The 24,703-nt window shown below is 47.0% G+C and overlaps 1 protein-coding gene across 1 annotated transcript in view; it reads right to left on the bottom strand.

Moving 5' to 3' along the window:
• Window positions 1-5,652: 5,652 nt before the first annotated feature.
• The window catches only part of LOC142558267 (uncharacterized), a 208,114-nt gene continuing 189,063 nt past the window's right edge, over window positions 5,653-24,703 (bottom strand). Inside the window, exon 6 of the mRNA XM_075670423.1 lies at window positions 5,653-6,015. Coding sequence (XP_075526538.1) covers window positions 5,653-6,015 — 363 coding nt within the window. The remainder of the gene's footprint in view (window positions 6,016-24,703) is intronic.

Below are 24,703 nucleotides of genomic sequence, written 5' to 3'. Positions count from 1 at the left end.
CACGCTTACCTATGTTTGTAACGGATCCAGTCATATCAGTCTCTTCCCTGCTTTTTTTTCACCGATAATCTAGGCGTCTCTTGCTTTTATCGACTGCTCACTGGCTGATCTTTCCGTTCATTTTAAATCCAAGCGCTTCTCAAAGTGTACGTTACCTAATGGGTGTCACTCGGTGAATACCTTCGCATTCCTCTAGGATGTGCATAGAATGGCATCTGCGAACGTTAGCGTTGGCGCCATTAGTCATTTCCGAATTCCACGCAGTACCTCATTCTTATTGTAGCCCCACAGTGTTCTGTGCTTTATTATTGCGGCATTCCGCTTGCTCTTTATGTTCAGATTCTCTGGGTTGGTGCTTGACTACGCCTTTCTTTCGTTTATGTATATACAGAAATATCTGCCAGAGCGAATCAGAAAGTCTTTGCGTCTATATTTATGAGCCAAAATAAGGTACATACACGTAATTACAAATATACGTACAACTCTACGTACCTTACCCTATTTATCCGTATAGTCCCCACAGTGGCTGATACCATTTCTCCCATCGCAGCACTAAATTTGAGAGGTCACTGTCACAGAACTCGTGCGCCTTACTTTGGAAGCACCGTCGGAGTGCTGTCTTGTCTTCATTGGAGCATGTACCTGGCTATACTGTCATAAAATCCTTCAGCGGACAGAAAACGGGGAAATCACTAGGGACGAGGCCCGGACAGTATGGTGGGTGGTCCAGATTCTCCCATTCAAAGGACCGGGGCTTGTCGGCGGTTCTGAATACCGTGGACATGTGAAGCTATTTTTAACTGACACCATGCAGCGACGCACTGCGGAGCTGACTAACAGATAAGGCCGGGCCGGTCCAAGAAAGGCCCACCGCTGGGAATGGATGTGGTGCTTCGGCATTTATAGCCGTAATGTGGCTAAAAAACACGGACAAAGTCACTCTGATTGGCCCTCGTATATGGCTTGACAATGGGTATGACCTACTGTTGGATTGACACCACGCAGTTAATCGGGAATTATTATTAAAGATCATAACTCCCGATTTTTCCGTGCTAAACTTGAGGTCGAGTTTTGTCGCTGCTTTGCCACAAATATTCGCAAGTGTATGTATATCTCTTGCAGTACGCTAGTGGAACTATGTCTTCTGTATACATCCGTCCTAGGAGATCATGTTGCACCATTTGTCCAGTGAACATGTTGGATAAATCAAACCCTAATTCACTGCTTTCCAGTCGTCTCTGTACGCCCTTAATTAAAGCGTGAACAACAATCGAGACAGGAAATCCTTGCTTTGGTTCTTCGTGAAATCCACCACTTTATTATCTTTTCGACGTTACCGTGCAAGTTTTACTCGGTTGTCTATATATCTCCCTCAGAAGGTCCATGAAATCAACCTCTATGCTTTTGTGCTTTAGAATATCCCATAACAATTTCCTGTCTACGTTGTCATAAGCTCCTTTAATATCTAGAAATGCTATTGATAAATGCCTATTTCTGAGCTACTGAAATCTCTGCTCACTGGGTTAGTACAAACATACGCTTAAAGCGTTTGCCTGGCCTGAACACATTCTGCAACTCCCCCGGTAAATAATTTTTTCCACCAACATGGACAGTTTCAATTTTATGACTTGCACTGTTCGTTTATATATTACCGACGTTACTGTAACTGGCCTGTATAAACTCGTCTAATTCTTATCACCTCTGCCTCTGTAGATGGTTCATCTTGCTTTCATGCCATCCAACCGGAATTTTGTTCGTTCTAATTACTTGCTCTGTGCCATTAGTAAGCAGTGCCTCCCTCCTTGAACCGAGGTTCTTAATTAGTTGTATTGCGGTTGCATCGGATCCTGCTGCCGTTTTATTAGGGACCTTCTCTCCTGATTTTTTTCCAATAAAACCTTCCTATGCTAAACTTTGATCTCTCAGGCTTCTCTGTTGCTGGATCTGTTTGAGTCGGAACTACGCTTTCTTTTGTGCCGAGGTTATCCCTAAGAACGTCTGCGATGTACCGCAGCGCATCGTCTTCTTCGTAGATGTTACCGTCTTCCACTCTTATAGCCGTTCGCGAATGTTTAGTTAGAGCTCTGAGTGCGCCTACGTGATTCCAGAATCTTTATGGGGCGCCTTTGTCTCTTTTGCGAACGTTGTGCACCAAACTTTCACTTGCACATTTACTTTTCGTTTGCACGGGCTCACTCACCATCTTTACTACACTCGCCACCCTGCACAGCCGGCGAGTGCAGCACCTGCCACACAGAACAGACGTGAAGCCAACGCGTGTCTGCGAATCCGGGATCAAGCTTCGCCTAAAGGTATGTCCTCGCCACCTGAGGCCCATCAATGGTGAATTCGTCTATTATATGGCACATTAAAAAGCTGGACGCAGTGGACAGAGAAATACCACTGACCTGACGGGAAACCATTATTTGTTGTGCTTTCGGACCTGTGCGGCCTTGTGTAGTGTATGATCCATGTGAGATTATATTGCGCCAAAGACTCAGTTTCAAAGTTCAGAGCTCAGCCAAAGCGTAGGCTCCTATTAGAGTGCTCGTGGCAAAAGTGATTCCATTGGCACTTACATAACCAACCCTGTGTTTTTATGCATTGCTCAGCATTTGCAATGATTGAAAAATATGTAGAAAGTAATGTGTGGGCATTTAGTGTACTAGTATTCTTGCAACAACAGCAACAGCTAGTATGTTGGACATTGCTGCGCTAGCTAACAAACCTTTAAACAGTATAAAAGTTCACTTTGTGGTTTTCTTGTCGACCAACAAGCATGAACTATAAATATGGAAAAAATCTGTGACACAAAACGCGCTCCTGGCTTCAGGAGACTAGAAAGTGCACTGATTCACATTGGCACGAGTACGAGGTGTAAACAACGTGTAATTAGTGCAGTTTGGTGGCACCTCCTGGACACTCGACAAACTTTTTTTTACGGAAACACACACAACATGGACGCTCTTGGCGGTCCTCGAACCTGCGAACTGCCCTAGCTCCATCTTTTGATCTTCCCACTGCATATTGGGAACATTGGATAACCTGCGCCGCCTGTTTTAATGTCACCTCAGCGGTTTTCCCGAGGCTACCGCTTACTCCTATGCGGCGGTGCTGCAGTCGCCGTCTAAGTGGGAGCAGCTTGACACATGGGCGGCTCTGCATGGCACATGCATGGCACATGCATGGCACATAACTGAAACGAGCAGTCAAGATAAGCTGGTATCTATTTTATCTTAGACATCAGTGCGGGAATGACTGGCGAAAGAAGAGAAAGTCCAATATTTACTTCAATAAGGCGTGACAACGCCCAAGAAGTATAATGTGTGGCACGTCGTTAGCTATCGTCGTTACTATTACAGCCAAGTTTTTTAACAGCACACCTTCGTCTATTATACATGTGTTCAGTGCACCGAGTTCACAAAAATGTAGAGCTAGGCACTGCATAGAAGACATAAATTGTTGGGCTAGTTGGTCTTGCACTGCTAATGAGGAAAATTAGCGCAACAAAAAGACAATGCACACAGTACGCACAAATAGCAACCACACACAGCGCTCGTTTTCCGTTGCGCTTATGTGCTCGCGAGAGCTACTACGCGAATGTGTACGTACAATGAACCCGTATCTGGTAATTATGTGCCAAACAAGAAGCAGTGACAACACGCACTCATCTCTACTAGGGAAGTAGACACGCCACCTGCAGGTTTGTTTTTGCTACTGGACACACAGGGAGAACATACTGAACAAAAGGCATACTTAGTATATAAATGAAATTGATATTTTAAGAGCGTATCGCAGGATCCTTTTTGTGGCTGAATGATAAGCAACTGATGATTCCTCCAACATTTTCAGTATTTTCATGAAAATATGGGAGTGCATTCAAAAGTAAAGCGAATGAAACATTAAGCACGCTTTGCATCATAAAGGCAGTGTATTTGTTTTAGTAGTTTAAAGATCCTAACACGTTTGGAAGACTCTGTCGAGGTATGGTTACGCAAAGAAGGAACAAAATACACACTCATTTTTTACGGTCGAAAGCAACGCCGCGTGCGCGCTCACGATTTTGATAGCAAATAGCAAAGGATAAAATTCATGGAACAGGCAACATGGGAGTGTACTGAAGAATTTCCAGGTGCGTGGGCGTATATAAATAAACCACTGTAATTGGAAAAATTGAACACCACGTTAAAATTTTGCTGGCTCTCCCATAATCGAGAATAAAGTTGCACGCTGGGCCTATTGATATATCATGAAGGTGTCGTCTGCGTACTTCTTTTCTCGTGCTTCTAGTGCCCTACGCCTTTTGCCTCCATCAGATGTGAGCTTGAAATGGCAACCGGAACAAGAGATTGGTTGAAGGTGATACTAGTCACACAATGGCTGTAGTGCATGGTCGCAACGGCACACGCCACAACACCACGACGTAATGTGCACTGGTCCAGATGGGTGGTGCTCAGCTAGAAGAGAAGCGCTTGAAGGATGCGCGGCCAAACGTCTCAGCATATCTCGATTCTTGCTCCTTGATCTCGAGGCTAAGAAGTCACGTGTTGGGCCGCCACTGAGCAAAGGGCGCGCATCCACGGAGCGTTTGCTTGCCAAGGCTGGCCGCGTGACGTATTAATCACTCCTAACTTTTTCTTTCCTTCATGAAGGCAAAGCCAAGGAAGCTTTCAAACATCCTTGGGCAACACAGCGCATCCAACGCTTCCGGCGCCACGCCACGCCACAGCTCGGCGAGCGCAGTATACCGCCGCAAATTGCGTTTTCCAGAATTGAATTCTATGTTGCCCTGTACCTGACTTTTGAACTTCGCTATTGGGAATGACAAACAAAACTCCAGTGCACTAGAAGTTACCGCTTGAACGACACTGTGAACTAACATTAGGAATGACTCGAAAGCAATATTTTTTTTGTAACCTGTTTGGGAAATAACTAGCGTATGTAATGCGGTCCTGTACAAAGGGCGGGGACCTTGTTTTATTCTCGCAACTTGCTCAGCTGTTCTCGTTTCGCTGCCCGGATAACGACTCTGGCTTTTGCCTCAAGGTTACTTGAATGTCACCGACAACGGGAGCTAAAAGCATTTCATGCTGAAACAGCTTTAAGGCACACCAACAATTTTTATTTTCTTGTTTACTTTGAAGTCAGTTTGACACGCGCGACAGGAGCTCATGTTCAGCGCATGTGCTTTACTTTTTCGACTCGGTCCTCATGCCTTAAGGTGAATAATGAGGTTCAATTCATTCACCCAAACTCTTGCCTTTTAGAAATAACCATTTGGGATTAAGGTTCTTATTGAGAATACCTAAACGTAATCAATGATACTGCTGCAAAATGCAGGATGAGCACCACCTGCGCCTAGATATTTTTGTATTTTTATGACTCGTTTATTATTGATCACCTCGGTCGTATTTGACGTTCTGCCAGTGTGCAGAGCGCATGGCAGCGTAAGCGACATTTAGGAGAGACGCTCTAGTTCGTATCGCCCCTGTCTGAAGTGCGAAATCATAGCAGAATCAGTGCGGGCCTAAATACGCACCAATGCATTGGTGACGAGCGATTTTCATTTCCTTGAGCTTGCAGTCCACGTCCTAAGTTATCATTCCAACCGTTTAGTGCACTGTTCTTATTTGAGCAAAGACGACCAAGTCGTCAAATCTCTACAGCTATACACTTGTGCTTTGTGACAACGAATGTTATTCCGAATCGCAGCAAAACTGATTGCACACTCGCCTTCATTTCGATTGTCTTCGGCGTCTCGAAGCTGAACAGGGCGGTTCCAACGAAGCCGAGCGCGGTCATGGTGTCGACGTCCTCCTGCTCATTGGCGAGCTTTTCGAAGCAGTACTCGTGGAAGAATAGCAGCTCACTCCTCACGCACTTCTCGCCGAATTTGACGGGTCCCTTTACGGCATTTTTCATTTCAAACATCACGAAAGACAGCGTGGAAGACAGTGCCACCTCGATCGTCTTCTCGCCCTTGAGGCCGAACTCAAGGAACTTGAACATCTGCTCCTGGGTGGGAAAAGTTTCGTTGCCGCTGTGACTGTGGCTGTAGAGATCTAGGCTAATTTCTGAAAACTGTTTTTCGCTTATAACTGTTTCATTGCTTGTAAAGCTTTACAAAAAAGGTATATTTTCGAAGAATAAGAAATAATTTCTACTACGGTAATTTATTTTTCATCAAGCTAGGCTATACTTAAAAACGAATGCACAAATGAATTTTTGCGCATTTGTATACACCGAACAGCAAGGAAAGACTTGCTGTTGGTGATGGGTGCGTGTTAATTCAACACGCTGAAAAGATTACCGCGATAGCGTTAAGTGCCCCGTGTCGCAGAAAATACTGCGTTGGCGTCGGTGTTTGCGTCGGCCTCCGCTGCCAAGAGAAGCGTCCCGAACCACGCAGACCCTCCGCGCGGCACATATGTGGTACTGAAGTGTTGAATTTCTCAATGTAAGATGCGACAGAAAATTTGTAAAGTATGACTTACACGCAACCTAAAGATATGGTAGCGTTGCATCGCAATTTGAATATACGAGAAAACATATTTCACTTCCGCGCAAGCGCGAACAAACCCCTTTTCCAGTTCCCGTTTGAGATCTGTCTTGGTGGCACAGCGCGACTCGCTCGGTTCCTTCCATCCCCATGAAAAAAATCTAAAGCCAGTTCCACGCAGTGAAATCTGTCAATATAGAAAAGCTGGTGGTCGTTCGTCCAATTAGAAATCGTTCATAGAACGATTTTTATGAGTCTTGTCTCGTTGTCGTTGTTTTGCTAGATTCGAGCTTTGGTTCCCGTTTGCGCACACTCTTCCATTGCATGACGTCGTGATCAAAGCACAGTCACGCAATGCAGATACACGTTCCAACTGTGGTCGAACTCGTGGCTGACGAATTCTCTCTTGAACCGTCCATCGGCACCCTCCGTGGGAGGAATCTCTCTGCGTCGACGTCTCTGCTCGGCCTCCTACTCTCGAAGTTGGGGATAACCTTGCCTCGGCTGGCGTTCGGCTTCGGTTGCCTTCTCTTGAAAGAGAGGTAGGCTTGCCTGCACCGATTGCTTGGCTTGCGCTTTCCGTCTACAATCCTCCGCGCTAGCGCCTGCCCTCCGCTGGCGCTTTGCTTGCGCTTCTCGCTCTCGAAACTCGGGATTTGCACGACGTCGGTGCTGCCGGTCTCGCGCGAGCTCCGACATTTACTGTGCACTTGTTCGGCCTCTGTGTTAACGCAAAAGCGTTACGGAGCCCGTGTCGCTGCAAATCCGGCACGATGCCAGCGTCGAGCGTTTGGCGTAGCGCCGACATTTACTGTGCACTTCTTCGGCCTATGTGTTAACGCAAAAGCGTTCAGGAGCTCGTGTCGCAGGAAATCCGGTGCCACGCTAGCGCCCAGCGTTTGGCGTAGGCCGTCCCTTCGATGACGAAATTTTCGAACCCCATATACGCAGGCGTTCAACGTGACGCAAGAAATTGACTGAACTAATTGGATTTCTCAAGCTAAAGTACGTAGAAAAATCGTAAACTACGATTGCACATAGGCTACATACGTGATAGCTCTAGAATTGTAATTTTAGTCTATGAGAAAACGTAGTTATGTTACGCGAAAACTAAAAAACCTTCACAAACAAAAGCTGGCCGCGGCCTTCACAGACCGGCCGCAGCGCCCGCCATATTGCGCGTGCCGGCGCGATGGCTAGGAGACGCGCCCGGGGAGCGTTCGCTTCAGACGTGCTGCGCATCGGCTCCGCCAATTCTCGGCCGGTGCCACGGATAACTTCACGGTACCCCACCAAATTTTTTACCATCTGATCAAGCAATTCATCCGGCGCACGTGAACATCAATTTCACATAGGTGGGCCGATTTTTGGAAATATTAAAGCGGTTTTTCACCCCCCCCCCCCGTGGGCGTCACCGATGCCCTGTGGTGTGGAGACTGCTCCCCGAAGCAACGTCGCCGCCTCTACGCTAACCCAGCGTGACTACGACCCGGACGCGATGTCCTGGACGACGGTTCCGATGGCCGAGGAGCCAAATTCTGCGATTCCTTCGAATATTCGAAGTCAGGCTCTCCTCGACGCGGCTGCTCGCCGCATTCAAGAGAAAGCCATGATGGAGGCACCCGCCGCCGCCCCGGCCTCCGGCATCCCGGCCGGCAAGACGCAGCCTCCTGCCTCGCAATCTGCGGGAAACAAGGGCAAGGTGTTCACGAAGTGGAAGCCTCGTCCGCTAGTAAAACCCCACCCGGATGACTGCGTCATTGTTGTAAAGCCATGTGAGCATATCTGATTGCACGAAGCCTTCTCCGACAATCACTACGGGACCTCTTTCACGGCTTACCTCGTGTCTGAGCGAGCGGAGCCCACATCATTTCTCCTTTAGGGAGAACAAAATCTGTGATCCACACCTCGGACCTCGCGACGGCAGACCGTGTGATCGGGGATTTTTCTGTCGACACCGAACGCGTAGCGGTCCCGCCCCACAGATACCTACAGAAAGATGGCGGAGACGTTTGCCACGGTGTCATCGTGGTTTGCAACTCAGACACGACGGAGACACTTCAGGAAAAGGTGCGTTGGAGAGCAGGCGCCATTGTTGAGGTGAGCAAATTTGGCACATCGAACAAAGCGCGTGTTACCTTTGCCGGAAAGGACAAACCGCGTTTTGTTCTCTACGACAACATGGTGGTGCCCGTCCAAACCTACTACCGTACAATCCTGGCCAGCGGCAAGTGCGGTGTCCTCGGCCATAGGATGGAGACATCCTCAAACCTGAGACAGGACACCTACGGCCTGTTCGGGCAACTGATTTCACCCCTCACGAATGCGTGCCCAAGTGTTCAGTGTGCAGTGGTGGGCACGTCCCAAACTCCCGCGAGTGTACTGCAAGGTTCCGGAACACCAAGATGGCCACCCAAAAGGGCGTCAAGATTAAAATGGCGGCAAAGAAAAAACGCTGCCATCTTCAGCTTCCCGGTGAATCACCGCGCCGGGACCTTACCAAGACCGACAAGCAAGCTCGCCCTGCCGGAGGAGCCGGAAAGCAGCCGACAACTCCACCGCCACCACACGACGAGGCCGGGGCCTGGGCCAACGCCGTGAAAAACGGATAACAGGTGAGCGGCGCGGGTAGGGCTGCTTCCTCCTCCCCTCCCTCTACTCCTCCTGATCGCGGCTCTCCAGGCGCAAAATTAGATCCTGCTCAATAAAATTACACCACTCGAAGCAAAATTGACGCAACCCCTCTCTACCCCCGCAGTAGAAGTAACGGAAAGTCAGGCAGAAGCACCGGCAGAGGCACCAAGCGCGGTAGCTGCTCTAGAGGCCCGTATGAATGCCCGGATCAACGCCCTCGAGGCCCGTATGGGCAGCCGGGTTAGTGCTCTTGAAACACAGATCTCCGCGGCCATGAATGTCGCGATCGCCAAATTTACAGAGACCATTCCCTTTCTCATAACTCAACAAATCGCGCAAACCTCTCGCACCACCCGGTGAGCCGGTCCAATTAAAGACGTGTCCGGCCAGTACCAAAAAATGTTTTGACGACAACTCGATTTCGATGATGAGGACAGTTGCTCGCTATCAGGAATGGAGCATGCTCCCATCCCCGTGAGTGCTGGCGCTGAAGCATCGTCTTTGCAACCCCCTAACAATCTTAACGATCATGGCGGGCACCCCAAAACTCAGGAAATTCCCCGATCCAAATTGGCCATCCCCATACTAATTCCCCAGTGGAACTGCCGAGGTTTCAAGGCTCACGCTAAGCGGGCTATCCTACGATTTTTCCTCACAACATTGGAGCACCTTCCTGCTGTGGTAGCCCTCCAAGAGCCAGGGAGCAACGCCACACTTACAAATTACACTACGTTTCAGCAGGACCCCCTCTCCTGTGTCTGCGTGCATAAAAATTACACGGCCAACTTCGTTGACCTTCACCTCGAAACAGAATTCTCGGACGTGATGGTGACCCTCCTTCCGCTACGAAAACAGCACCCACCACTACACGTTTTCAACATTTATTGTTCCCCTAGACAAGCCAACATCACTTTCGTAGACCTTTTTAACAGCGCCTTAAAGGCTGCAGGCAGGGATCTCCTAGTGATCGTGGGCAATTTCACCGCTCCCAGCACAGTTTGGGGATATGCGCCTGAAGAGAAACGTGGACGTAAGCTGGCAGAACTTATGTTCACGCTGGGCCTTACTCTCCACAACGACCCTGCCCACCCAGCTCGCGTGGGTAACTCCGTGACCCGGGACACATGTCCTGACCTTACCCTCACCAAAAACATTCAATATGTAGGCTGGATCAACACCGAGGAAACCGTCCGTAACGACCACTGCATACTCAATACAACTATTCGCACCCATCCACTGGCAAGACCTTTCGCATAGCAAAATTGCCCGATCGCACCAAATTCCGCGAAACATACACGAACCGTCAGTAAGGCTTAGCACGAACAGCACGAACAGTAAGGCTTATGTATTTTGTAAAATATGATGTAAATAAAGAATGAATGAATGAATGAATGAATGAACTCGACCCCTATTCAGGAGCAAGAGAACCATGTCTGGTTCCAGCAATTGGTCTCCGCCCTTCGATCTACGGAAACCCAAATTCAACTCTCAGAGGCGACTCCGGAGGTCGAGAACCACCTCCTTTACCTCTGGAAGGCCCGGCACAGCCTCGTCTGCCGATGTCGCCGGCAAAAACACAGTCGGAAACTCAAAACTCGCATCGCCGAGTTCACCCAACGAGCGGCAGAGTACGTGGCCCAACTCGCTGACTCTAACTGGGTGGACCGACGCAACACGGCCGCGCGACAAATGTCCAGCCGGACTGCGTGGCGCCTCCTCTAATCCTAATTGACCACACCCAAACTCGAGCAGAAACACAAAAATATTTGCAACGAGCCATTCACAGCTTCAATGGAAACACTTCAAAATTGACATGGCAACTCCGAGATCAATACCTCTGTACTCAGCAGGACCCCCGAGGGCCCGCGTACTCGTATGCAGGTTCCGAGAACGCGGAAATGGACCAACCGTTCCAGCTACACGACCTGAAGGCGGGCCTAGCAAATATGAAGCGAGGAACGGCACCGGGACGGAACAAAATCACAGTTAAATTACTTGCCAACCTTCCAGACTCTGCCTACTCTACACTCCTCACTTACATCAACTCCCTTTGGATCGGGGAAACACCCCTCCCAATTGATTGGGAGACCGCTCTGGTCACCTCCATTCCCAAAGCTGGTAAAGCCATCAACATAGACAACCTCCGCCCCATCTCCCTTACTTCTTGAGTGGGAAAATTAATGGCGACGATGGCGCGCGACAGGCTGTCTGAGTTTCTGGAGAACAAAAATGTTTTCGCAGACACCATGTTCCGCCCACACCGGTCCGCACAGGATGTCTTGCTTCAAGTTCACCGTGAAGTTCTCGGCCCGATCGAATATCCTCTGAATGACAAAGTAGTACTCACTTTGGATTTGAAGGGGGCCTTCGACAATGTGACCCACGAAATTATTCTAACACACCTTTCCCAAACAGATTGCGGCCAAAACACCTTTAACCACCTTAGGCAATTTCTCACTGACCGAAAATCGTACATTCGGATTCAGGACAGCGAACACGGCCCATACCAATTAGGCACGCGAGGTACCCCGCAGGGAGTGGTCCTCTCGCCCCTACAATGCAATTTGGCAATGATCAGTCTTCCCGCTCAGCTGGCGAGGGTCGACGGCATCCAGTACGCGCTGTATGCCGACGACATCACCATCTGGGCTAAACACGGCAAGGCAGGAGAAATCGAGACTAACCTGCAGCAAGCGGTGGACATCGTAGACAACTATGCCCGTCGATGCGGCCTTCAGTGATCCCCGTCCAAATCTGAATTTGTGCACATACGCGCCTTACCAAAAGGCACCACCAAAACCGACCTCTACCTTAACACTGGAACCAAAGCCGAACACGACGAGATACGGGTACTGGGGCTCTGTATTCACAAAAATCGCAGAGCTGACAGTGCATTGGTCAAATTGTGTAAGGTTGGGGTCTAGGTGGGCCGCATGGTCCGCCGGGTTTCGAAAAAGCGCGGGAGGCTACGATGCAAAGACGCCTTGCGGCTGGCGCACGCATTTGTAACCAGTCGAGTCCTATAGTCGGCTCCATACCTCCACCTACGCAAATTTAACGAGAATGCACTCAAGATAATTATCTGTAAGATCTACAAGCGCGCCCTTGACCTCCCGGTCAGTATCTCCAACCAGCGCCTCCCGGGTCTGGGGATGGTGAACACCTTTAAGGAGCTGCGAGAGGCACACTTGATGAACCAATGCACGAAACTCTCTAAAATGCCATCGGGTCGCCACCTCCTTGCCCGACTACACATCCATCATTCAATACATATGGAAACGCGCGTACATATCCCATTACAGTGGAGGATGGATGGATGGATGGAAGCATGGATGGATGGATGGATGTTATGAGCGTCCCCTTTGGAATGGGGCGGTGGGTTGCGCTACCAAGCTCTTGCTATTATACTGCATAACGTCCTACCTAAGTTAAGCAACAAAAAATAAAAAATGAACACTATAAACTCCCACAGCCGAATTTTCTGATCCCCTATTGCTAACTGTGCTTTTGTACGTCTCCGTATGTTGTCGTTTCTCTACTTTTCGTCCACCAATCCTCCAATCGCCTCTTACTAATGCCTATGTGGACATGTTTACTTTTCCACTGCTCCCGCTGAATCCTATGGCTTAAGGAGGCCAGTGGTGCCTAAATCGCCTGCTGGGCAGACGTCTTCACATTCTAATAAAGCATGCTCCATAGTTTCCCTAGCTTGACAGCAGCAAGCACATGCTTCTTGTTCCTTCTTATATCTCGCTTATAGGTTCTAAGGAATACCGATCTCGCTTCGAAAAGTGATTAGCTTCACTTTGAGTTATCATAAATTGTTTCTTTCCTGATTTCGTTTTTTTCCTCTAAAGTAGTTACTCATGGCAGGTTTCCTTTCCATTGCCCCCACCCATGAGATCATTTCAGTCTCTCTGACTTTCCGCTTGACCGTCTTTGTTGCTGTGTTGCCCACCCTACAGGCCACATACTTGCTGGTAAGCTTTCTAGTTCTTTTCCTCCACTGAGAATCAATGTTTTTCCTGTACAGATACCTGAACACTCTCCCAGCCCAATTATTTCTTCCATATTCCTCAGGCGTTCTTCATACTAAATTTTACTGCGAGCTTCCGTCACTTCAAATCTAGTCCAGCCCCTATCACCCTGCACAGCCTCATTTGTAGTCTTCGCGTGAGCGCCCAATGCGAGGCGACCCACTGACCTTTGGTTCCCATCGAATCCTGATTGTACCCCTGATTTAAAGGAGACAACCGCATTTCCAAATGTAATTCCTCGAACCATTACACCTTTCCACATACCTCGGAGGACCTCGTACCTATTGTATCCCCATAGTGCTCTGTGCTTCATCATCATCATCATCAGCCTGGTTACGCCCACTGCAGGGTAAAGGCCTCTCCCATGCTTCTCCAACAATCCCGGTCATGTACTAATTGTGGCCATGCCATGCCTGCAAACTTCTTAATCTCATCCGCCCACCTAACTTTCTGCCGCCCCCTGCTACGCTTCCCTTTCCTTGGGATCCTGTCCGTAACCCTTAATGACCATCGGTTATCTTCCCTCCTCATTACATGTCCTGCCCATGCCCATTTCTTTTTCTTGATTTCAACTAAGATGTCATTACCTCGCGTTTGTTCCCTCACCCAAGCTGCTCTTTTCTTATCCCTTAACGTTACACCTATCATTCTTCTTTCCATAGCTCGTTGCGCCGTCTTCAATTTGAGTAGAACCCTTTTCGTAAGCCTCCAGGTTTCTGCCCCGTAGGTGAGCACTGGTAAGACACAGCCATTATATACTTTTTTCTTGAGGGATACTGGCAACCTGCTGTTGATGATCTGAGAATGCCTGCCAAACGCACCCCAGCCCATTCTTATTGTTCTGATTATTTCCGTCTCATGATCCGGATCCGCCGTCACTACCTGCCCTAAGTAGATCTACTCGCTTACTACTTCCAGTGCCTCGCTGCCTATTGTAAATTGCTGTTCTCTTCCGAGACTGTTAAGCATTACTTTAGTTTTCTGCAGATTAATTTTTAGACCCACTCTTCTGCTTTGCCTTTCCAGGTCAGTGAGCCTGCATTGCAATTGGTGCCCTGAGTAACTAAGCAAGGCAATATCATCAGCGAATCGCAAGTTACTACGGTATTTTCCATTAACTTTTATCCCCAATTCTTCCCAATCCAGGTCTCTGAATACCTCCTGTAAACACGCTGTGAATAGCATTGGAGATATCGTATCTCCCTGCCTGACGCCTTTCATTATTGGGATTTTGTTGCTTGCTTTATGGAGGATTACGGTGGCTGTGGAGCCGCTATAGATATCTTTCAGTATTTTTACATACGGCTCGTCTACACCCTGATTCCGTAATGCCTCTATGACTGCTGAGGTTTCGACAGAATCAAACGCTTTCTCGTAATCAATGAAAGCTATATATAAGGGTTGGTTATATTTCGCACATTTCTCTATCACCTGATTGATATTGTGAATATGATCTATTGTTGAGTAGCCTTTACGGAATCCTGCCTGGTCCTTTGCTTGACAGAAGTCTAAGGTGTTCCTGATTCTATTTGCTATTACCTTAGTAAATAGTTTGTAGGCAACGGATAGTAAGTTGATCGGTCTATAATTTTTCAAGTCTTCGGCGTCCCCTTTCTTATGGATTAGGATTATGTTAGCGTTCTTCCAAGATTCCGGTACGCTCGAGGTCATGAGGCATTGCGCATACAGGGTGGCCAGTTTCTCTAGACCAATCTGTCCACCATCCTTCAACAAATCTGTTGTTACCTGATCCTCCCCAGCTGCCTTCCCCCTTTGCATATCTCCCAAGGCTTTCTTTACTTCTTCCGGCGTTACCTTTGGGATTTCGAATTCCTCTGGACTAATTCCTCTTCCCCTTCACTGTTATTGTTTTTTCCTGTGTTTCCATATACCTATTGCCCTCGTTTATCCATATACCAAGGTATTTATATTCTGTTACACGACGTATTTCCTGGCCCTTTATCTCCACTGTCTGTTCACTGTTTTCATTGAATACTATAACACCTGATTTTCTAACACTAAATTTGAAACCTAAATTGTTGCCTTCCTGTCCACAGACATTAGCCAGACGTTGCAAATCACTTCGCTTGTTAGCTAGGAACAGAATGTCATCCGCATAAAATTAACCTCGGAGCTGCTGCTCAACTACTGTATCCGCCTGTTTGTACGAGAGTTTAAAGCCGATTTTACTTCCTTCTAGCGCCCTCTCCATCCCCACCATGTACATCATAAACAGCTGCGGGCATAAAGGACACCCCTGTCTCAGTCCCTTGTGGACATGAACTTTCTCCTCGCTTCTCATCCCTTCCCATTCAACGCAAACGGTATATCATAAATAAATCTCTTAAAAGCTGTAGACAATCGTCCCCTAAGCCTTCCTCTTTCAGAATATCCCACAAGATGTTGCGGTCTACGTTGCCATAGGCTCCTGTAATGTCTAAAAATGCCGCATATAACGGTCTGCTTTCTACTTTTGATATTTCGATACACTGAGTAAGAACAAATAAGTTATCATCTAAACGGCTACCTATTCTGAAGCCATTCTGAAGTTCTCCCAAAATGCCATTATTCTATGCCCAAGTTTGAAGCTATAATTTGATTGCTTGCATTTCTAGCCTGTACATTGCCGAAGTAATGGTCAACGGTCTATACGAGTGAAGGAGGTATGCCCTGCACGTGCGCCCTCTTCCGGACAACATGACACGAGAGGACCATAGTGGCATACGCCTCGCGCGGGCGGAGCCTGGGCTCGCCACCACGGACACAAACACGGAGTCTTCTACGTGGACGCCTCCGGCCCGTACTATGGGGTTTGGTACACCGCCGCAGTCATGCACCAAAACACTGCAGTAAACGGGCTGACTTTCCGTGCACACACCATTACACACGCGAAGGTGGTTGCGCCGCGCTAGCCGCCGTACATCAGCACTCGCGGGTCATCATCACCGACTCGAGGGGTGCCTGCCGCAATATTGAGCAGGAGTACATAGCGTGCCTTGCCTACAAAATCTTGCAAAGCAGCGCCTATCTCGGTGCCCCCTCTCAGTGGATGGATGGAAACAACTTTATTCTGAATCCGGCAAATTTGATGACCCGGGCTCAGGTCTCCCATGAGGGGACTTCGAGGCCTTGCCTCGTCGCCACCTCTCGGGCTTGCTGGACAGCCCACTCTTGTGTCTTGAGGTTGGAGCTGCGCAGAGCGGCGGCCCACTTCGACGCAAGAGCCTCCGGAGCTACTGCCATTGTAGCTGATGTAACCCGACACTCCCACAACATGTGTGACAGCGTCGCTCTAGTGTCCTGACATAATTTGCAAAGAGCATTCGGGTATTGCGCGGGGAAAATGTGCTGCAATCGCACCGGACTGGGGAATGTTTGTGTTTGCAATTGTCGCCAGATGACTGCCTGGCGACGTTTCAGCATGGGGTGAGGTGGGGGCAGCAACCGCCTGCCTAGCTGGTAGTGCTTGGTGATGTCATTGTACCTGACCAGGCGTTCTCGCGTGCTTTGAGCCAGCAGTTATCTGGACTCTGGCTCACACGGGCCTCGAGGGAAACGAGACGGCCGATGCCGTAGACCGCGCGCTCACTTTCCGGGCATCACCCTCGTCCCCAACCGATCCGGACCCCGAACCCAATCCCGCCTTTCGAAGAGATCGTTCAGCTCTACCAATCTGGCCATTCCATCTATCCTGAGCCCTGTAAGGGCCTCACAAAGGCGGAGGAGCGCATTCTCCTTCGCCTTCACACCAAAACTCTACTGTGCCCGGCAGTCTTAAAATACTTTAACCCCGCTTGCACGGGGAGTGCCCGCACTGTGGAGAAAAGTCTCAGACATTTTGAACATGGTGTGGGCATGTCATAAAAGCCCAAATCTAACCCCCCTACGCAACCCTACCCGGGAGGACTCGGAGGCAGCCCTGCTCGGCTGCTCTGACCTGACGGCCCAACAGGCTTTGGTCGAGCGGCCCCGGGCGGCGGCCGACGCCAATGGGCTCCCATGGGGGAGCCTATCTAGTGTTTGTGCAAAACTTATGTCAATAAGTGTTTGGGGGCCGCCGGTACGGCAAGCCCGGTTCCTTGTAATACCTCCAGCTCGCGCTCGCCTCCGCCGCATCGTAAAGTCCGTTGAAAAGGGGCTTTACAGCATTGCGGCCCACGGGTGAGGCCGTGTCTCTTCCATAAAGCTCGCCTTTGTGCATAGCATTCGGGGCCAGCGTTTCCCGGTGAACGTTACGTATACGCTCCAGTTGGCGGGAGGCGTGAGAAGCAGTCAGGGATATTTGAATGCTATCACGCTCTACTCTTAAAGGCGAAGCTTAAGCGTCCTCCGTATATTTATCATAAGAATGTGTGTGCCCTTCACCTATGCCGCACGTGTGGCTGCATCATCAGCGTGTACTGTGCCGAAAGTCCTTCGCCGTGTCCCTAGGGCTCAATGCAGGTAAGATCTTATTGTGACACACATATGTATGCATATATATATATATATATATATATATATATATATATATATATATATATCAGCCACGAGCTCCACAACCTGCCCCGTGCATGACACCTGAAGAATGACGGCGAAGGCTCCACTTGGAAAAAGGAGCTCCGCTGTTTAAAAAAAAAGAACTAAGGAAAACATTGCAGTTACACAAGTTGCAGTTGCCGGGAAAACTGAGAAGCAGTCAGGGATCTTCGAAAGCTATCGCGTTTCGCTGTTGTAGGTGATGCTGAATCGTCCTCTGAATTCGTTTTAATATTTTAAATCTAGTAGATTCACTTAGCACATATGTAGCAAGGAGATATGAAAAACTTGAAAAAATGACTATTTCATCATGTTAAAAGAGTGCTGGAGTCGTGCTGCACGAATGACCGCGGGAACGTTGTGCTCCGCCAAACTTTGCCGCCACAGAGTCGCCGAGCGAGGCGGCCGCACGCCCGCAAATATTGAAAGCAGAGTGGTGTGATATAGTAGCGTCGGTCTTCCTCCATATGATGATGATGATTATGATTATGATATACAGTGTATTATGGTGCAATGGCCAGGCATGTATGGCGAAAGAGCGCCACGACTAATAGTAATCGTAACGATGTTTTGTGGATGGTGTGGACAAAGAATTCCTTCTTGTAGGTGTGACATGACTGTAAGAGCGCCAAAAAATTGTTGCTCTAAATGGCGTAAAGCATATCAAATCAAATGAAATCAGGGTTTATTTCAAATACATTTTTGACAGATCTTGTTTGCTGGTCAATCTAAGCACATCGTGCTTGTTAGAAGACTAAGCAGCAGGTGGTGCAGCTTTCAATAGAGATATGAAACATACAATTACCGTTCAAAATTATACAACTTCAAAGTAAAGTATTCTAACACCAAAGATTAAATGCTACGTTTTCCAGTCACGTAAGAATCCCAATAAAAAATCACATATTACAATAAACAGTTGAACACCACTTCCTCACATTTTTCATCATTATACCTTTTGAACTGATATCATACAGTGTTGCATCAAGTTCATTAAAAGTATACATAATACTTTCTTGTTTTCATTCCATAGTTTGTTAACACCCTTGGCTTAAAATACCTTTCTGTTTTTCGTAACGCAACATCTTTTTTACCAATATTTTAAAAGAATATGAATAATATTAGCGTGTTACAACCACATATTTAAATAGCTCCTGTACTGGAAGTATTCCTACAATATTATACCTTTCTTTTCTGTCTGCTTGTTTTAGTCCGGTTCCATAAGTTAAGCTATGGACAATTCGTTTGACTACGCGATCAATCGCTTGCTTTTTATAGTCAGAACATGTACCATATAACGTTATACCTTATGTAATTACCGATTCTGCTAATGCCTTATAAATAGTAACATTGCGGTTGATAGGCGTTTCCCGCGCACCCTATACATCATTCCTCCTGAAGAGGGTTATAGCGCCGAGGGTTATAACACACAGCAAGCGAGACGGGACAGGCGCAATTGCGCCTGTCCCGTCTCGCTTGCTGTGTGTTGTGTTTTTTCGGCGCTATAACCCTCTTCTGGAAACATGCAGCAACTAGCCCCCCAACAAGTATTACTCAGTTACCTATACATCATGGTCGCGACAGCTCTTAGCTTTCCACAAACGTGTATGACATCGTTATACCAAGTTAGATACTGATCGAAAAATTTCTGAATACTTAACCACGCGCTCAAACTGTAATGGTTGACAAATACATGTGTTGCAATGTGGAGCGTGCAGAAAAACATTCATGTTGAATGAAAGCACCTTATGCGGATTCCTGAAGCAAATTAGTTTAGTTTTTTTGATGATTTATGAAAATTGAATTATGTGCGAACCAGTCTACGATTGCTGATACGTCTCTTTGGAAGATTTGACATTCCGAGTAATAGTCGCTCATTTGTAGCGCTATCGCAGTGTCATCAGCGTACTGAAAAAGTTTGATTTCAGTGGTAGGAGGCCGAGATCTGAGACATATATTAAAGAGTATTGGCCCTAGCGTGCTTCCTTGGGTCACACCACACTTTATTAATTTGAAATTGCTGTAGCTATCATCTAGTTTAACGCATTTTAGTCGATCAGTAAAATAATTTAGAAAAAATGATAGAAGTGACCTCTGAATCCTAGATTCTTTAGCTTGTTGAGCAATATCTTATGTACAACTGTGTCAAAAGCCTTTGATGAGTCTCAATATAGGGCTAAGACTACATCATTATTTTCTATTGATGTACTGATATATTCAGAGAATTCTTCTAACGGAGCAATTGTGTTTTTATTCTTTGTGAAACTAAACTGCGCCATGTTATTCAGAGAATACTTTTCGCAGAATGACTGCATTACACATACCCCATGTTTTTCCATTATATGCGCTATAGTGGACAATATCGCTATCGGTCTGTACTTTGCCCAATAACTTCTCTTTCCGTTTCTGTAGACAGGTCTTACGATTGAAATTTTTAGTTCTTTGGGTATTATGAGCGTTTTGAAAATTCCGTTCAGAATCTTTAAAAGTACTTGTTTGAGTCTGTGAAAGTGAAAGTACAAATCCCGAGGGCGGATTTCATCAAACCCTGGGGGTTTGAACTTTGCCATGGCTTGAATTATCGTCCAAAGATCAACTTAGGTCATCGTCGGAAGAGAAGCTGAATGCGCGCATGTTTGTTTCGGCTCGTATTCTAAATGTTGGTCACTCTCTGTTTTTTTTCAGCTTTTCTGCGGCAGCAATAAAAGTTTCAATAAATTTATTGCACAGCATGTGTATGTTCTCATTTGGGAAATTTGTTTTTACGGTATCATCGACGCTAGCTCGTTTGGATCTGCCCATTAATTCGTTTGCCGTAGTCCAAGTTTTTCTCGCGTCCTTTTTGCATTCCGATGATCGGCGCATCAAATATTTTCATTTTCACCACGCGTAACTTAGCTGTCACCGCGTTTCGTAAAGTTCGAAATTCCGCTCTGTGTTTTTTCTTGCCTTGTTCTTTTCTGCACCTTTTCCATGCTTCGTCTTTTTGAAAGCATAACTCAATAATATCACTCGCAATCCATTTCGTATTAGGATTTCTTTGCTTAATTGTTATGAGTTTAGACGACTTTAGGTCATCATCATCGTCAGCCTGGTTACGCCCACTGCAGGGCAAAGACCTCTCCCATACTTCTCCAACAACCCCGGTCATGTACTAATTGTGGCCACGCCATGCCTGCAAACTACTTAATTTCATCCGCCCCCCTAACTTTCTGCCGCCCCCTGCTACGCTTCCCTTCCCTTGGGATCCAGTCCGTAACCCTTAATGACCATCGGTTATCTTCCCTCCTCATTACATGTCCTGCCCATGCCCATTTCTTTTTCTTGATTTCAACTAAGATGTCATTAACTCGCGTTTGTTCCCTCACCCAATCTGCTCTTTTCTTATCCCTTAACGTTACACCTATCATTCTTCTTTCCATAGCTCGTTGCGCCGTCTTCAATTTGAGTAGAACCCTTTTCGTAAGCCTCCAGGTTTCTGCCCCGTAGGTGTGTACTGGTAAGACACAGCTATTATATACTTTTCTCTTGAGGGATAATGGCAACCTGCTGTACATTATCTGAGAATGCCTACCAAACGCACCCCAGCCCATTCTTATTCTTCTGATTATTTCCGTCTCATGATCCGGATCCGCCGTCAGTACCTGCCCTAAGTAGATGTATTCCCTTACGACTTCCAGTGCCTCGCTGCCTATTGTAAATTGCTGCTCTCTTCCGAGACTGTTAAGCATTACTTTAGTTTTCTGCAGATTAATTTTTAGACCCACTCTTCTGCTTTGCCTCTCCAGGTCAGTGAGCAGGCATTGCAATTCGTCCCCTGAGTTACTCAGCAAGGCAATATCATCAGCGAATCGCAAGTTACTAAGGTATTCTCCATTACCTTTCCCCCCAATTCTTCCCAATCCAGGTCTCTGAATACTTCTTGTAAACACGCTGTGAATAGCATTGAAGATATCGTATCTCCCTGCCTGACGCCTTTCTTTATTGGGATTTTGTTGCTTGCTTTATGGAGGACTACGGTGGCTGTGGAGCCGCTATAGATATCTTTCACTATTTTTACATACGGCTCGTCTACACCCTGATTCCGTAATGCCTCTATGACTGCTGAGGTTTCGACAGAATCAAACGCTTTCTCGTAATCAATGAAAGCTATATATAAGGGTTGGTTATATTCTGCACATTTCTCTATCACCTGATTGATAGTGTGAATATGATCTATTGTTGAGTAGCCTTTACGGAATCCTGCCTGGTCCTTTGCTTGACAGACGGCGAAGGTGTTCCTGATTCTATTTGCGATTACCTTTGTAAATAGTTTGTAGGCAACGGATAGTAAGCTAATCGGTCTATAATTTTTCAAGCCTTTGGCGTCCCCTTTCTTATGGATTAGGATAATGTTAACGTTCTTCCAAGATTCCGGTACGCTCGAGGTCATGAGGCATTGCGTATACAGGGTAGCCAGTTTCTCTAGAACAATCTGTCCACCATCCTTCAACAAATCTGTTGTTACCTGATCCTCCCCAGCTGCCTTCCGCCTTTGCATATTTCCCAAGGCTTTCTTTACTTCTTCCGGCGTTACCTTTGGGATTTCGAATTCCTCTGGACTAATTTCTCTTCCATTAACGCCGAGGTGCCACTGGTACTGTATAAATCTCTATAGAACTCCTCACCCACGTGAACTATCTCATCCATATTAGTAATGATATTGCTGGCTTTGTCTCTTAACGCATACATCTGATTCTTGCCAATTCCTAGTTTCTTCTTCACTGCTTTTAGGCTTCCGCCGTTCATGAGAGCATGTTCAATTCTATCCATATTATACTTCCTTATGTCAGCTGTCTTACGCTTGTTGATTAAGTTCGAAAGTTCGGCCAGTTCTATTCTAGCTGTAGGGTTAGATGCTTTCATACATTGGCGTTTATTGATCAGATCTTTCGTCTCCTGCGATAGTTTGCTGGTATCCTGCCTAACGGAGTTACCACTGACTTCCATTGCACACTCCTTAATGATGCCCACAAGATTGTCGTTCATTGCTTCAACACTAAGGTCCTCTTGCGGAGTTAAAGCCGAATACCTGTTCTGTAGCTTGATCTGGAATTCCTCTATTTTCCCTCTTACCGCTAACTCATTAATCGGCTTCTTATGTACCAGTTTCTTCCGTTCCCTCCTCAGGTCTAGGCTAATTCGAGTTCTTACCATCCTGTGGTCACTGCAGCGCACCTTGCCGAGCACGTCCACATGTTGTATGCTGCCAGGGTTAGCGCAGAGTATGAGGTCTATTTCATTTCTAGTCTCGCCGTTCGGGCTCCTCCAAGTCCACTTTCGGCTGTCACGCTTGCGGAAGAAGGTATTCATTATCCTCATATTGTTCTGTTCCGAAACTACTAATAACTCTCCCCTGCTATTCCTAGTGCCTATGCCATATTCCCCCACTGCCTTGTCTCCAGCCTGCTTCTTGCCTACCTTGGCATTAAAGTCCCCCATTAGTATAGTGTATTTAGTTTTCATTCTACCCATCGCCGATTCCGCGTCTTCATAGAAGCTTTCGACTTCCTGGTCATCATGACTGGATGTAGGGGCGTAGACCTGTACAATCTTCATTTTGTACCTCTTATGAGGTTCACAACAAGACCTGCCGCCCTCTCGTTAATGCTATATGATTCCTGTATGTTACCAGCTATATACTTATTAATCAGGAATCCGACTGCTACTTCTCTTCTATCCGCTAAGCCCCGGTAGCACAGGACGTGCCGGCTTCTTAGCACTGTATAGGCTTCTTTCGGCCTCCTAACTTCACTGAGCCCTATTATATCCCATTTACTGCCGTCTAATTCCTCCAATAGCACTGCTAGACTCGCCTCGCTAGATAACGTTCTAGCCTTAAACGTTGCCAGGTTCATATTCCAATGGCGGCCTGTCCGGAGCCAGTGATTCTTAGCACCCTCTGCTGCGTCGCAGGTCTGACCGCCGCCGTGGTCAGTTGCTTCGCAGCTGCTGGGGACTGAGGACCGTGGTTTGATTGTTGTGTTCATATAGGAGGTTCTGGTCAAGTACTGCACCAGGGTGGCCAATCCTGCTCTGGTGAGGGAGTGCGTTACCGGTTCTGGTCACCGGAATCAGGCCACACTCCAGGCCTGTTTGTGCAATTTTATCAACACGCGGATTTTTTTTTAATCCGGTGGAAAATTGCCGGCACAGGGATTCGAACCACGGACCTCTTGCACGCGAGGCGGGTGTTCTACCTCTACGCCACCGCTGCATCTTCACTTTAGGTATATCTCAACAAATTTGGCATATAAACTGGCTTGGTCTAAATGTAAAAGTGAAATCCAATCTCTGTGCTTTATGTACATGTCAAATGTTGCTTTGTCTATAATTTGTTTTTTTTTCTTACTTCGCAGTGCTCTGCGTAATTGTCAGACTTGACTACAAGTGATATAAAGTAATGATTTGCTAGTTTGACTTTAATTACGCCGCTTGCATAGCGCTGTTGTCCGAGCCGAACGACAATATGATCAATGCAGGTTTGCGTTGCTCTAGAACCCAAGTATTCCTCTCTAGTGTACTCAGTAATTACATTGACCAGTCCATATTCTGCTAGTAAATTAAGATAATCTGTCACCGCTTTCCTAGGCACTTGCAGTATGTCAATATTCAAATCCTCTACCAGTATAAGCTGCTTCTCATTCATATGTATCTTCAACCGAGAGTTTAGCTCCTCTAGGAACAAATCTGTGTTCATGTTGGGAGGCCTGTATATGGCCCGTACGGGGTAGGTCACATCTACTTTACTTAGGGTGACAATAACAACTTCTGCATAATCAAAAGCTACTTCGAGCCTATTGAAAATCCAGGTATCTTTCACAAATACAAGAACTCCTCCTCCTCTCCGATTTTCTCGTCATAAGGTAATCTGTGAGTGAACCCTGAGCGCGTATCTACCTTGTTCATTTGTATCCAGATTAATCTCGGTGATCACAATTACTTCGATGTTAAGGAGTCTCGTGTGTAAATATGCGCA

The sequence above is a fragment of the Dermacentor variabilis genome, chromosome 9 (genome assembly GCF_050947875.1).
Source record: "Dermacentor variabilis isolate Ectoservices chromosome 9, ASM5094787v1, whole genome shotgun sequence".
In the NCBI taxonomy this organism is placed as follows: domain Eukaryota; kingdom Metazoa; phylum Arthropoda; class Arachnida; order Ixodida; family Ixodidae; genus Dermacentor; species Dermacentor variabilis.
The sequence above is the reverse complement of the archived record's forward strand: the minus strand, read 5'-3'. Positions and strand labels throughout refer to the sequence as shown.